Here is a 15,304-nt window from a genome sequence, read left to right on the forward strand (position 1 = left end):
TTTAATCTGAAGCTGTTTCTTTATTTACTCCTATAATTATAATGATCTGACAATCTTGCCAATATTTTGTAATAGTCGAGGGCCTATGAGTTGAGTGCAGGAGGTGTGCCTGTCTCTATTTGGCGTGTTCCAGGAGGCCTTCATCTGTTTGTGGCTGGTATATTTCCCTCACTTTCTGGTACATTACCTTTCCTTTCTAGCTGGCTTTATCCTTTCCCTTTACTTCTTCCATTGCAGATTATAATACTAATGCTTGTTTTTGGCTGACCTGTATTTTGGAGGAACTTTACTGACTTGACACTCTGTAGACCTGGTAGTCTGGTCCCTTAACCCCATCAATCCAGTCTACTGAGTCATTTTCTCCACTGGTGCTATTCCCACATACTCCTTGGAAGAATGTTTGTTTGCAGTGTTTGGAAAGTAGGTAAAAACGCCAGTGAGAGTGAAACTTTGAGTTACCCTACTGGCCATTAAAATTGCTACACCATAAAGATGATGTGCTACAGACGAGAAATTTAACTGACAGGAAGAAGATGCTTTGATATGCAAATGATTAGCTTTTCAGAGCATTCACACAAGGTTGGCGCCGGTGGCGACACCTACAACATGCTGACATGAGGAAAGTTTCCAACCAATTTTGCATACACAAACAGCAGTTGACCGGCGTTGCCTGGTGAAACATTGTTGTGATGCCTTGTGTAAGGAGGAGAAATGCGTACCATCACGTTTCCAACTTTGATAAAGGTCGGAATGTAGCCTGTCGCGATTGCGGTTTATCATGTCGCGACATTGCTGCTCGCGTTGGTCTAGATCCAATGACTGTTAGCAGAATATGGAATTGGTGGATTCAAGAAGGTAATACGGAACGCCGTGCTGGATCCCAATGGCCTCGTATCACTAGCGGTCGAGATGACAGGAATCTTATCCGCATGGCTGTAACGGATCGTGCAGCCACGTCTCAATCCCTGAGTCAACAGATGGGGGCGTTTGCAAGACAACAACCATCTGTACGAACAGTTCGATGACGTTTGCAGCAGCATGGACTATTAGCTCGAAGAATATGGCTGCGGTTACCCTTGAAGCTGCATCACAGACATGAGCACCTGCGATAGTGTACTCAATGACGAACCTGGGTGCACGAATGGCAAAACGTCATTTTTTCGGATGAATCCAGGTTCTGTTTACAGCATCATGATGGTCGCATGCGTGTTTGGCGACATCGCAGTGAAAGCACATTGGAAGCGTGTATTCGTCATTGCCATATTGGCGCATCACCTGGTGTGATGGTATGGGGTGCCATTGGTTACACGTCTCGGTCACCTCATGTTCGCATTGACGGCACTTTGAATAGTGGATGCTACATTTCAGATGTGTTACAACCCGTAGCTCTATTCTTCATTTGATCCCTGCAAAACCCTAGATTTCAGCAGGATAAAGCACGACTGCATGTTTCAGGTCCTGTAGGGGCCTTTCTGGTTTCAGAAAATGTTCAACTGCTGCCCTTGCCAGTACATTCTCCAGATCTCTCACCAATTGAAAACATCTGGTCAATGGTGGCCGAGCAACTGTCTCGTCACAATACTCCAGTCACTACTCTTGATGTAGTGTGGTATCATATTGAAGCTGCATGGGCAGCTGTACGTGTACACGCCATCCAAGCTCTATTTGAGTCAATGCCCAAGCGTATCAAGGCCATTATTACGGCCAGAGGTGGTTGTTCTGGGTACTGATTTCTCAGAATCTACGCACCCAAATTGCGTTTAAGTGTAATCACATGTCAATTCTAGTATAATATATTTGTCCAATGAATACCCATTTATCATCTGCGTTTCTTCTTGCTGTAGCAATTTTAATGGCCAATAGTGTAGGTTAGGAGGCACGCTTGGATTGCATAATGGTTAAGAAGACTGCTGGCAAAAAGCAGAGAATGTGGATTTGCCAGTGTGGCACAAATTTTCATTTATCATTACAGTTTCATTCTATATGATGTACTTTTTAAGTTTGAGATTAGGTATTTCCACTCAGCATCAAAATTGCAACTGGTGGGTGAGATAATGACTTTAATTTTCCTGTGATCATGGGTTTCTTACCACATTAGGGCTATTGTCAGTGGGTTGTTAATTCATTTTACTGTGTGAAAATTATCAAAGTATAACTAGTTTTAAAATTCTTCGTTCAGTTATTCTTAAAACTATACTGCTGGCTATTAAAATTTCAAAACCATGATGACAGCGTACTACAAGCAAGAAATGGACATAAAGTTCACTATAGGCTCAGATATACAAATGATTATTTTTGCGCCACATCCACAGAAAGTACTTAGCAGTAATGTAATCTACATTTTGTATATAACGAATAATTTCACAGCTGGTTTCGCATTAAAAATCACATTTGACTTTGTTCTGTTTGTGAGAATATGATGTTCAACCAAGTGTAAGAAAGAGAAGGAATTAGGCAGCAAGAGGATTGCGCCTCACTAAGACTGTGGTTTATTGTTCAACAATATTGCTGCTTTACATCGATGTTACTAAAGTGCTACCCCAGATTCTGGGTCCAGTACCAGTTGCAATGTACGGGCAATGAAAATTCAATTTTCTCATAATTATTGGTCCAGTTTAAAAATTTAAAATGTGTCATTAAGACGTATAATCTTCTGTGAAAAGTTCATACAAAGAGACAAGTATTAGTTAGAAAAGTTGTTTGTCTCAAGGCAGTATAACCGATGAAGTGCAAATACACGGACTTCATTCTTCCCATATTTGAGAATTGGGAACACTTGGCGACTTCCAACAAAGTTTACATACAATTTCAAAGCTTTATGGCACTTTTTCTCCATGACATCTTCCACAGAATGATGAAAGGGAAAACATATGTCGCTTACTACATTCTTGTTGTTTATGTGTTGAAACTTCAGGATCAGGCATGATATTTCAATTTTTTAATGTATATATAATATATTACTAACTGCTTTACTACTATCTCTACTATCAACACACATAGCAGGAAGTTTCTGCATCTGTCACTGAATCTACCTGCAAAATTGTATCATATTACAAAACACAGTTCAGGAAATATGATGTCGTAAACATATAGATGTGTGAAAAACTAGCTTTTGCGTAAAATGGTGCAAAAATTACCCAGTTTGTTTTAGTCCAGTGTTTCGTAATGAGAGCACTTAGTGAGTTCCAACAAACTTTTGGCATAATTTCAAACTTTTCGTAAACTTTTTCCGCTTTCACCCTTAAAGAAAAACATTTAACACATTACCTCAGTTGTAAAGTAATCAGATGTTGGAAGCTGTTTTATACATGGGAGTTAGATTCTTTAAAGAATTGGGGGTTTACTGGTTAGTCAGAAAACCACAGCGGTAATACAAATATGAAGTTAGTACGTTCAGGATGGCCACACTCAGCACCACGCAGGAAATCAATTGACCCACACATTTAATACCCAAGAGGACATACATATTGTTCAGGACTGAGCAGGTTCGCATGCCTCATAACGTCCCTCAGGCCAGTAAATGGACTCATTTGCTGCAAGACAAGTAATCACAGAAAGAGTACAGTGACATACAGAAACCATGGACGGTCTGTGTGGCAACGGTGGTTTTGGCTTCTCTTGGTGCAGCAGCAGAGTAAGCGCACTGGCAGTATCGTGTCTGACGACAACACCGGACACTCCCGAGAGAGTGTAGAGCTTCAGGGTGGGTGTATCTTTGTGTGGATGCTTTGAGGAGAATGAGTGTGATCATATTTCATTCCTCATTGTCATACAAGCCCAGCAGCTTGTGTCAGGTACACAAGACGATCACTTCTCATTCACATTGCTGGTAATTCTGACAGGAGCTGTAACTTTTTCTATGTTTTATAGCCAGTGGCTGTGCCTTACTTTTCGTGTCTCCTTGACATCTTTCAACTAGGTAGCATGGGACCACTTGTTACCTGTCCTGTTTTGACCTTCCTCAGTACTGAGCGATTTTGACTTTCGGCCTGGCTGTATGTAACGCATGGCCACGATGTGGATACTCACCATGACTGCACACACAGTCATTGCCAAAAAGTGATCAGACAGTGTGCAGTTCTTTATGGACTTGGGGGAAGAACACAAGAAGGCAAAACTACACACCAAATACTGCGAGACCTTCCACAGTCTCCTGGAGATCCCGCTGACCGTCGAACTTCAGGGACGCCCTGTCTGCCGCCACCTGATGTGACCGCCGCTGCCCTCACGACCTCCCAAGCCATCGCCACCGCTGCCAACACCCTCCCACACTCCTCGAGCGTAAACAGGGACACGTGTATCCCAAAGTGAAAAGAAGTGACAGTGAAAAGTGCTCTTTTTTCTCTCTTCCTTTAAAGTTTCTGACATGTGAAAGCCTCCCAACAGTGCCATCACAACCCTTGTTTTCAGTGTATTTTATCAATCAATAGGAGTGCCAAACAGTGAGTATGTCAACATCATTACAGTTTAACAGTGAAACCAAATAGTGTTACATGGTCAAATATGCCATTTCCTCCACCACAAATAGCTTCATCACTCTCCTTTCAGTCCCCTCGACTCATCGACCAACATCCTTATCTAATCATTTCGACATTGGAGCTGTCCACTGCTTGCTGGTGTGTTGTTCCTCATTCGATCTGACTAAATCCACCACGGTCTGTTTTGTGGCCCATTGTAAGGCGTTTTCCCTTTTACTTCCCAACGCTTAGACAAAAATAAATAAACAGTTAACATAAAACATGATTTTAAATGCTGAAACATTTCTTAACTTACACAAACCAGGAAATATCCTGCATCCATGTGCTATCAACCCTATATTATTACCTGCCCGCTAACTCAACTTATGCAGGCTTCAAAATACAAAAGGTACACAACATAAAACGTCAATATAACCAAACTAGTATTAAATGAAAAGACTGTAGATATTCTATAACTCCACTCTTTACTGTAACCTAGCCCATTTTCATTCAGTATTTTCTGATTACTTTCTATTAAAATGTATAAATGTAATGTATCTGGCCTTGGAGAAACCTAAATTAATATAGTAAACAACGTAAGCAAGTACTTACGAACTCAGCCTGAGATAAACTGGCAAAATAGAGAGACAAATTGAAACAGTTACCTAGACAATAACGAAAAAAAAAGAACAGATTGTCGTACTGAAAAGCGTAACACACAAACTGTTTTGTAAAATGAATTTTGTTAAATAAAAGTCTATACACGTTTTTTTGTAATAAAGAAAAAAGAGGTGCTGGAAATATTCATAATGCTGTCAAATCTGGTTGGTGATACATTGTTAACGTGCAATCGGGTGACTACATCTTAAAATAATCAACATGATATCAAAAGGTTCATTTTGCACAGTGGGGCTTTAAAATTGTTCTCTCTGACAGCTTGCGCAGGAAGGTGCCGACCCCGAGTCAGGAGTGCCGACGACGTCTGCAACAGGTGGCCAATCGTCTGCGTCTGCTCCGCCACCACCGCTGTCCCCTCCTGAACCTCCGGACACAGACCCTCTTCCAAAGGAGTTGACACGCACGGTCTGTGGAGGTCTTTACCGTCACATCTGTTGCCCTTGTGTTTAGAGGGAAACATCATACTTTATAGTCTACTTTGCTATTCTTGCAACTGTGATTCATTTCAGTTCTTGTGCGTTGCGTTACTAAACTATGATCTAGTTTAAATTAGTACCTAGTCGTTCTCAGCCTGTAGGTGTGAGTAGGACTGATGTTGAATTGGGTATTAGTGCTGGTGACATCTTAATGCTGAGTAGACAGTCATACAAAAATAAAAAAGATAAAACCCCAAGCTTTTGATTACTCCCTCCGTCATTGCCACAGCAGCTAAGTCTGACTGTTGTGAAACTTTTGAGGCTCCCACTCTTATGCCCAAAGGACAGCATCTTATTGGCTACATTACATCATGGAGATGACTCGTGCTGAGGGGTTGCTCTCTACGTCCACAGATTGCTTACACTTGCTCTCCGGCATTACTTGCAGTGCCACCACTTAGGACAGTTGGTAAGCTGTGAAGAATCTTCTTCTGCGCTCTTTCTACATCGAGTCTTCACTTCCACCTATTGCTATGTGCCTAGTCTCTGTCTCTATTGACATTGTTATCACATAATCTAACTTCCCTAATCAATCCGAATAATTCAAAACACGAGCACAGATCTCATCTGTTCAAACAAAATCTTGTATTTATTTATTAGTCTGTACCTGAGCAACTCAAATTTTTCAGAATTTCTGTACTTAAGATGATTTTGATGTTCACCACAGTTATCAGCAGTAGTCTGTGCAGACCAATCTAAGTAACTGCTGCCAAAATATTGTAAATCCCTGGTACTGTCAGGCTGAGAATATCTGCATCGGGTTGCTATATTTTGTGAATTTTCCTGGGTAGCTTGATCGGCCCAGTCTTCGCCCACCCAGGAGAATGAAACAGATGTGAACTGATGAAGATAATATCGGCCTGAAAGTATCAGATGATTATTATATTCCTAAGGAGTGTGGTAGCAGTTGTGTGGGGCAGTCTATATGGACTACTGCTGATCACTGTTTTGAACATCACCATCACCTTAAATATAGAAATTTTGTAAAATCAGTGGTGTTTGAGAACACCCTGTTAAACAAATACAAGATTATGTTTGAACTTCGAGAGTCTTAACCCACTGCACATCAAACTGCTGGGAAACTGTGATTATGGAACCCGTGGAAATTGGCGTATGTGATAACAACTTCAAAAGAGGCACCAGTATGCACATGTTACTGGATGGAAGTGTACATTTGATAAAGGAGGATCACAGAGAGGAGAGAGAGGTTCTCATCTGACGTAAGTGTGGTGCTGTGTGCAATACTGGACAGAGTGTTCAGCTGTAAATTATGGACATTGAGGATGCCACCTCAGCATGCACCATCTTCGTGACATAATGTAGCTAATCAGATGCCAACAGGTGTGTATAAAAATGAAAATCTCACCAGTTTTACGGCAGTCAGGCTTAGCCCCTGACTATGATGGTGGAGGCATTAGTTGAAAGCTTGGTGTTTTATCCAAATTTGATGTGACAAGTTAACAGAGTATTTTTTTATCCGATGACTCTGTCATGAAATACTTTGTAGCCTTATTTTATATAAAGAGTTTGTTCTCATTTCCTGTTATTACGACTCTGAATATTTATACTGTTTGACGTACCATATAAATAGTGTTGACTGATATTGTATGGCCAGATGCTGCATTTGATGATTTTGACATTTGCTATGGCACGCAATTTGACTTATTACCATATGATAATAATGGTACCTTTTCCATTGACATTTTCGTGGCGTAAATTTCAGTTTTGTCGGCAATAATGCTAGAATTTGTGTGTTTATTCCAGATTCACTTGAAATTTGCTATGGAATTGAAATTGCAATAGTTTACAAACTGAATACAAGAAGTCATATGGTGAAAGTGTCATCATCATCATCAGTGACATAATTCATTTTTACTGATCTCCATCGTTATAATGTCCACCCAGGATGTTCTTGGTCTTCTTACCCACCAAGTGCCTTCAGCTTCCCTCTCCAGTTTACTTGAGCTCTCCTCATCGGTTCTGTATCTGAGCCTATCCTGAATTGCTCTGGTAGTGCTGTAGTAATCTCTCACATTTTCGTTTCTTAATATGTTCAATTCTGTTTACTGTATTGCAAACCTTGAGAACTTTGTCTCCAATGCCTATCGTTGTGATGAGTCACTCTTAGTGAGGATGCACGTTTCTCTGGAAAATTTAATGTTTAGTTTGAAGTAGGTGCTGTACTTTACTGATTTTGTGTTTCATAGTACCTCGGGATCCCACAGAAATGGTCTAACATGTAGGTAAAACCACAAATTTTTCTGACAGTTAAAAATGGTAGTCATAATGTTCGAATTGTCACCTCTAAAGAATAAAACTGTGACTAACAAAACTGCTAACAGTTTTAGCCCTTCTTTACATATCCAAACTTCTATGGCAAATTTTTCCAATGGTTGATGACTTGGAAACTTTGATTGTAGAAATCTGCAGTTTAGCTATTCGGGAAATGTCCCTCCTTGAAAATCACATTGTCTTCATTCTGGAATTGCTTCCTATGCTGTGCTTTCTTCATCTGAGAAAAGAGGAAGAAGTCAGTGGGCACATTGTCAAGAGAATACAAGGCCTGAAGCAAAGTGTGATATCCCAAACGAGCATTACAAGTGGGAACAGTCACGGAATGGGTGTGTGCAGTCACGGAACTGTGCTGGTGATGACCTGTGTCGTGTTCAGAATGTCTTGTATAATGCTGAAAATGATCAGTGACTTTCCCCACTATCACCTCGATCGCAATACACCAAATTCGAGTAGTAGGGCCTGTGTTCTGTTGGGATTCCCAGTCCTCCTTAGATTGATGGTCTACCATGTTGTTCTTTATTGTTTGGATTGATCTGACAACACCAGAAGCATCTACACCACATTACCACTGTTTAATATGACTGTGCATTGTTGCCATACATTACCATAAACTCAACACAGATTGTTGCAGTGTTCATCAAATACATTTCTATTTTTTACGATTTGTTTCCTCTAGAAGTTCACTACGTTACTGTGGCATTTGGCTTTGAATGTGTTACAGGATTGCAAACGTATATCTATAAACACTGAAAAATTATTAGATGATAATTAAAACTTTATAACTACTGTTCACATTTGCAACATCTTTTACGGCTAAATTGTCTCGAGAAATTACTCTTCTGTGATAGGTAAAGTTTTCCACTTTTCCCAGGGGATAATTACTTAGCACGACATTTGCCAATTTTTCCGTTTAGACCGTACTTTTGTACTGCCAGTGATACACCGGCACAGGGGTTGTGACAGAGTGACGGGTGCCACAGGTGCGAGCGCGACTGCGCTCGGACGGGCTGGTGTGCCCGGCGGCAGCACTGCTGGTATGTGGCGTGCACGCCAGCACGGCGTTCTCGGCGCTGCAGCCCGACCTGCAGCCGGCGCTGTGGGCGGCGGCGTGTGCGCTGGGCCTGCTGCTGCACTACGTGGTTCCGCAGCTCCGCAAGCAGCTGCCCTGGCTGTGCGTCGCCCGCCCCATCCTGCGCGCCCACGAGCACGGCCAGTTCGAGGTGCGCCAGCCGGCGAAGCTCATGTGGTTTGAGAAGGTACGTTCCTCTTGCACTCTGTTTGTTGCCTGCAGTTTAGCTATACTGTACCCCTGCACGAAGTGAGGCACCGTGGGGAGACACTAGACTTGTGTTCGGAAGGAGTGTAGTTTGGATCTCCCTCCGCTCTCTATGTGGTTTTCCTAAATCTCCTAATGCAAGTATTGAGATTTTACTATGGAGCACAAACGCTATTTTCATACTAATTTTCCATTCGGCCTTGTTTTTTGTTTACTTTATTTGGAATTAATTTCAAAGTCTTTTACATTTCCATGCTGAGGCCCTTAGGCACACTTGTTGAAATGGTATACGCATGTGTAGCTATGCCACAGCATTCTCTAATTTCATAAATACACCAGTGAACCCAAACCATATGACCACCTGCATAATGGCGTGTCGGTATATCTTTGGAACGCAATGCACTGGTGATTTTGCACGGTGTGGATTCGACAACTCCTTGTTAGCTTCCTGTAGGTATGTGGCACCAGATGTTTATGAACAGGTCACACAATTCCTGTAAATTAAGATAAGGTGTTTGTTGGCAAGGCGCTGATACCTGATAGCATCCGAGGTATAGATCATTGTCTGGAGAGTAGACGAATTTGGCGGACAATAAAATGTTGTCGTGCTCCTGAGATCATTGTAACACGGTCAGTCGTACTGCCAGAAGATACCATTGCTGTCGGTGTAGATGTCGAGCATAAAGAGATGCAGTAGATCCGCTGTGATATTTGTGTAGTGACACTGCCGTCAGTTATTACCGAAGGTCCCACGGATGATCAGATGGAAACACCCCATAGGATAATTCTGACCACACTGGGCTGTGTCTATGATACATTGCGTGTTTCGGGCAGTCGTTCACCTGAATGATAGTGTACCTTGACTAGACCATTTATCTTATGTAACAAGAAACTTGGTTCATTCAGCCAGGCAACAAATTTTCATTGATTCTCAGTCCAGTCGTGATGTGTACCTATGACGACTGAAATAGCAGTTGACAGGTACGTGTACACATAAGGGTTGTCTGCTGTGGAGCCTATTTTCGTCAGTCTGTGCTGAACAGTGTACTCTGAAACAGTTGAGTATGCATCAGCATTATAAACTATTGTCATATCTGCAGCTCATTGCTGCCTGTCCTGCTTTAAAGCATGGACAAGTCCCTGACCTAAAAGTTCCATTACAAAGTGTGGACATCCAACATCTCGTCACCTTCTCGTGCTTTGACTGCCCTTTGACTGAACAGCCAACCAACATTGCTGTTTCCCAGATGCCCATTTCCAAGTGTCTGGACATACTAGTCTGCATCGTTTCTGACGGATGCCTACAATGTGGCATTTAATCTCTCAGTGGACAATGGTCGTAATGTTTTGCTCATCAGTGTACAAAAATGTTTTTACATTCACCACATTAGAGGTTGCTGTGGTACAGCAAAAGGACATACCTGCATGGGTATACAGTTTTGATAATTTTGTTTAAGTATCTGAAAATGAAAATGAAGGTGTAAAAGGGTTTCAGATCAATAACAAATTAAATAAATAATGATTCCACAAACTGCCTCCATTCCTTCCTGTTTTGTGCTCGGTTCCTCCACGTGTCTTCAATTCCCAGGGCTGCTAGGTCCTTCACCACGTCGTCCATCCAGCGCTGCCTTGGTCGTCCAGTGGGGTGTTTGGTGGTTGGTTTCCCCTTAGTGCCATCTTCACATGTCTTCCATCTGGCATACGGGCTACATGCCCCTCCCATTGTATTCTTTTGCTCTTTATCTTCTGTAGGATAGTTGGTTGTCGCATCAGAAGGTAGATTTCCTCGTTCTTCCTCCTCGTCCATTCTCCATTATCTAAAACTGGTCCCCATATCTTCCTCATTACTCTTCTTTCAAATATTAATAGTTTTTCCTTTTCTCATTTAGTCATGCTCCATGTTTCTGAACTGTACATTACTGCTGGGCGTATCACTGTGTTGTAGATTTTCATCGTAGTGTTCACTGAGATCGATTTAAAGCCGAGCGTCTCTCTGAGGGAATGCATGCATTTCATTCCCACTGATATTCTTCCCTTAATGTCCATTTTTATGTTGTTGTCCGTGGTAATCCAAGATCCCAAGTATTTGAACTGGTGTGCTCTCTTGAACCTCTTGTCATCTATTTCAATAAATTCTTCCTGCTCTTGTCTTCTTCCTAATTGCATGAACTCTGTTTTGTCTCTATTCACTTTTAACCCTACCTTCTGTGCATAATTGTCCATTTTCTGGTACATTCCTTTCAACTCGTGCTTTGATTCGTTTAGTAGTACTATGTCATCTGCATATGCGAGACAATTGAAGTTACCGTCCGTCTCTACTCCAGCCCACTCCTGTTGCCTACACTCTTTTATTACTTTCTCTAAGATGACATTGAACAGAGCACTCTTACTTTTTGTATTGTTTTACTCCTTAAGTGCCATACATTTCTCAAGATACGAAGTGAGAACAGTCACTAATTTTTACATTAAACTGTAGAATTCCAAAATACTTACTATAATATCTGAACTGTTAGCTCTAAGCATGGTATTTTTGCTTCCTGTTTCTCATTTTATTTAAAATATCTTTTGACAGTTTTATGCCGAAACATTCTACTTATGTAAAACTAAATTATTTAAACCATTATCTCTTGGAAAATTGGATAAAAGCGCAAACATGATCCCATGTTCATACATGGTAGTTATTTCAGTAATGATCATTTTTACTTGCACAACTTGATTTTCTGAAAGCAGTAAAAATCTCATTGCATATTTTTTTAATATACCTTGTAATCTCAGTTTCTGGTTGCATGTTTCCAACTAATTTTATACCTATAAGATGTGGGGTTATGAAAAGAGTTTTAAGTAGCTACATAATTTTGTAACTGACTACTATAAAGATTGACTTAATCAGTTTTTATAAAGCTGTGGCTCTCTGTTAAAATGTATACAGTGGCCAATTAGAAATGCAGCGATTTAAATTCCGTTAAAATATTTGGCTTCTTGTACAGAGTTGTGCTGTTTGTTTGCTATCATGTAACAGAAGCGGTTTCTCCCAAGTAAGAAAAGTAGACATGTATCACTCTTCTTCTGTCCTCCTTATTTCCTGTATGAATCTTACTCGATAAGGGTCCCAGACTAATGAGAAACACCCAGGAATTGATTAATTGAGGTTTCTGTAAGCTGCCCTTTTCTCCCACAAACTCTGTCTTAGTTACCTTCATTTCTCAGTTACAGTAGACACATAGTAAACATCATCATTTTTATATTTCTCATTCATTTGAAATAAAATTCCTTTAACTCGTTTAAGAACATTCAAAGAGGTGCTAGCCAGTACACACATGCTGGCCAATACCTACCTTGAGCAAGCAAAATGTGTAATTCTGCTAATAGACACACCTAAAAGTGATATATTTTGTAGCTTTCAGAACTAATAGTTTCCTGCTCGGAGAGGATAGAGGGATAGATTGGGGAAGGTTAAAAGGAAGGACAGGCCAGTCAGATCCGAGGATGAGACACTTTTGCACCAAACCTCTGTTCTCAGTCATTTAATGTTCTAAAAACAACTGAACACAATAAAAGGAGATGCTTTTCTTAGTAATATGTGCTGCCTACCTTGCTTGTTAACACTCAGACAGCCAGACTTTGCCTGCCCCCTCAAACGCCCAGAGGAGTCATTTTGACCCCTACCATTTAAAAAAAGTTTTCTGAACTATTATTTCGAAATTTTAAGCATTTATTATATTTTAATGTTGACAAGATTTATAGCCATTTCAGACACAAAGTTGTGAATAAAAAGGACACAAATTATTATTTATTGACATACAAACAAATTTCACTGAAGCTGGTAACACCCAAACAGGTGTAAGCAAATGACAGGCTTTTCTTTGCTCCAAATTCATAAAAAATTGAACTTTTCATGTGTACAGAAATTTCAGCTACTTCATTGTTTTACACAATTGACACATTTGTATTCAGTTTTTTTGTACATTTTTCACAAACCCTTCTTCTTACAAACACTGCACTTGGAAACAGTTCTATTACATTTGCAGAATTTGAGAACTTGACATTTATGCCGCTTCTGTGGCATTTTGTCTTCATCTTCATTTTCGTTCTATTTATACCTGTCTGCGGTTGTGCTAGGAAAGTGACTTTTCACATACTCAGAGCGTAGTTCATCTGCAAGCTGCTGAATAAAATGTCTTCTTTTGATCTTCTTCCCAGTAACAGCCCTAAATACTGCATATGCATTTATTCCTGCTAGGTCAAGGATATTGTAGAAGTGCACTGGCCATCTTCTTGAGGAAGCCTTGACTGAATACTGTCTCACCATTTTGTCTACTATATCAACCCCAAATTTTGTTTTTGGTAATAACATATCGTTTGTGGAGTTTTTTTTTCTCATTTGTATTTATGGTAACACTAGGATGAAGGCAAGACATTACTAACACATTTTTTTGATTTCTTTCCTTGATAGACTGTCAAGGAGATATCACCATGTTTTAAAACTTTTGTGGATTGCAGAGGACTCTTCAAGGACTTCAGATAATGTTTTATTTCTCCTCTTGCTCTATTTACTTTTCCTACAATGGAGATTGATCTTTCTTCCATTTTTTTTGGCTACCGTATTTACTCGAATCTAAGCCGCATCTGAAAAATGAGACTCGAAATCAAGTAAAAAACATTTTCCCGAATCTAAGCGGCACCTGAAATTTGAGGCTCGAAATTCAAGGAAGAGAAAAGTTTCTTTTGTGCGCACTACCGCCGCTTACGATAAAAAAAGAGAGGAATTGTCTCATTAGCGAAACAATGGCAAGAGACTGCTATTTGTAGTTACTTACACTGCTGCTTTCTTTGATAATGATCAACAAGAACCAAATAATAGACTGCGTATGATAGAAGATGTTCTGAACGAGAGTTTAGCTAAAATTTTTCGCCGTTTGGAAATCTTTGCAGACGCCTCTTTTGTACATTACATTCTGCACAGAAATTAGAGTCATCTTACATTTAAAAATCTAGTCAATTGCCGTGCTTCATTTCTGACTGTATCACTATTAGGCATAAGAATAATATGAATAAAAACATGACATGATATGTATATTCTTCCGCGTTTGCTGTTGTCTCACACTAGTTTCGTAGTTTATTAGGCAGACAGGATTTAAATGAGATAGCAGCAAACACGAAAGAATACATGGCAAAATGTTTATATTCATATTATTCTTATGGTGAAGAGAATACTGCATGTGATTCTCGATTCTATAAGTTCCTATTAGCAACCATCTCTTCTCACAGTTAGGAAAAAATTCAGAACGTAGAGTTGGCCATATTGACAAACATCCCAAACAGTCTTGCCAGTCGGATTTTCATAGTACATTGAAATGCTGCTACATTGAACAATACGGAATTTGTATTTACTTCATTGAATAATGTATGAAAATGCAGTGGTCGAAACTCGGGGCGGAGAAAAATGCTCGTCTTCCACTTTTTTTAAATTTTATTTGCTGACTCAGAGGTTTTGGCGCCAGTATTTATCTTTGTGCCTGCAAAGCATGCCTGTGTAGCGCTACATATATTCGACGGCAGAAGTTAGTTGTGGCGGCACCTACCAACATTTTTCAGAACTTCCGCTTATTTTGCACTCGATTCTAAGCCGCAGGCGATTTTTTGGCTTACAAAAACCGGAAAAAAAGTATGGCTTAGATTCGAGCAAATACGGTAATTTGAGTGAAGTGAAGTAATTGTCTGTTCTGACATTTCTGTCTCTGCCCAGGAATGTTTCCATAAGACGCATCACTACATCATCTGAAACCCTTCTGTCTTGGAATAGTGCAGAATCCTTACCAAGATAAGGGAAACCATTGAGTATATACTTGCTTTCAACATCTACAGCTAAGCAGTATTTTTGCCTATACTTGTCAGGCTTTGAAGCCATGAATAGTGTGAACCGGCACCTAGGTTTACTTGAGAAGAGCTGCTCATCTATTGTTATATCACTTCCAGGTTTGTCACACTTTGTACAGTTTTCTATGAATTTGTTCCAGACAGCAGAAACCAGTGCAAACTTATCATTCTGTAATCGTACAGAGCGTGTAAACTTCTCGTGGAACCTCGGGAATCTCATAATTTCACAGAATATATTTCTACTC

At 40.2% G+C, this 15,304-nt stretch overlaps 1 protein-coding gene across 1 annotated transcript in view; it reads left to right on the forward strand.

Annotated features, from left to right (window-relative positions):
- LOC126106529 (pecanex-like protein 1) overlaps positions 1-15,304 on the forward strand; it is a 274,178-nt gene that overhangs the window by 161,229 nt on the left and 97,645 nt on the right. The window contains exons 19-20 of the mRNA XM_049912855.1: positions 5,474-5,540; positions 8,887-9,162. Coding sequence (XP_049768812.1) covers positions 5,474-5,540; positions 8,887-9,162 — 343 coding nt within the window. The remainder of the gene's footprint in view (positions 1-5,473; positions 5,541-8,886; positions 9,163-15,304) is intronic.

Source organism: Schistocerca cancellata, chromosome 10 (genome assembly GCF_023864275.1).
Source record: "Schistocerca cancellata isolate TAMUIC-IGC-003103 chromosome 10, iqSchCanc2.1, whole genome shotgun sequence".
NCBI lineage: Eukaryota > Metazoa > Arthropoda > Insecta > Orthoptera > Acrididae > Schistocerca > Schistocerca cancellata.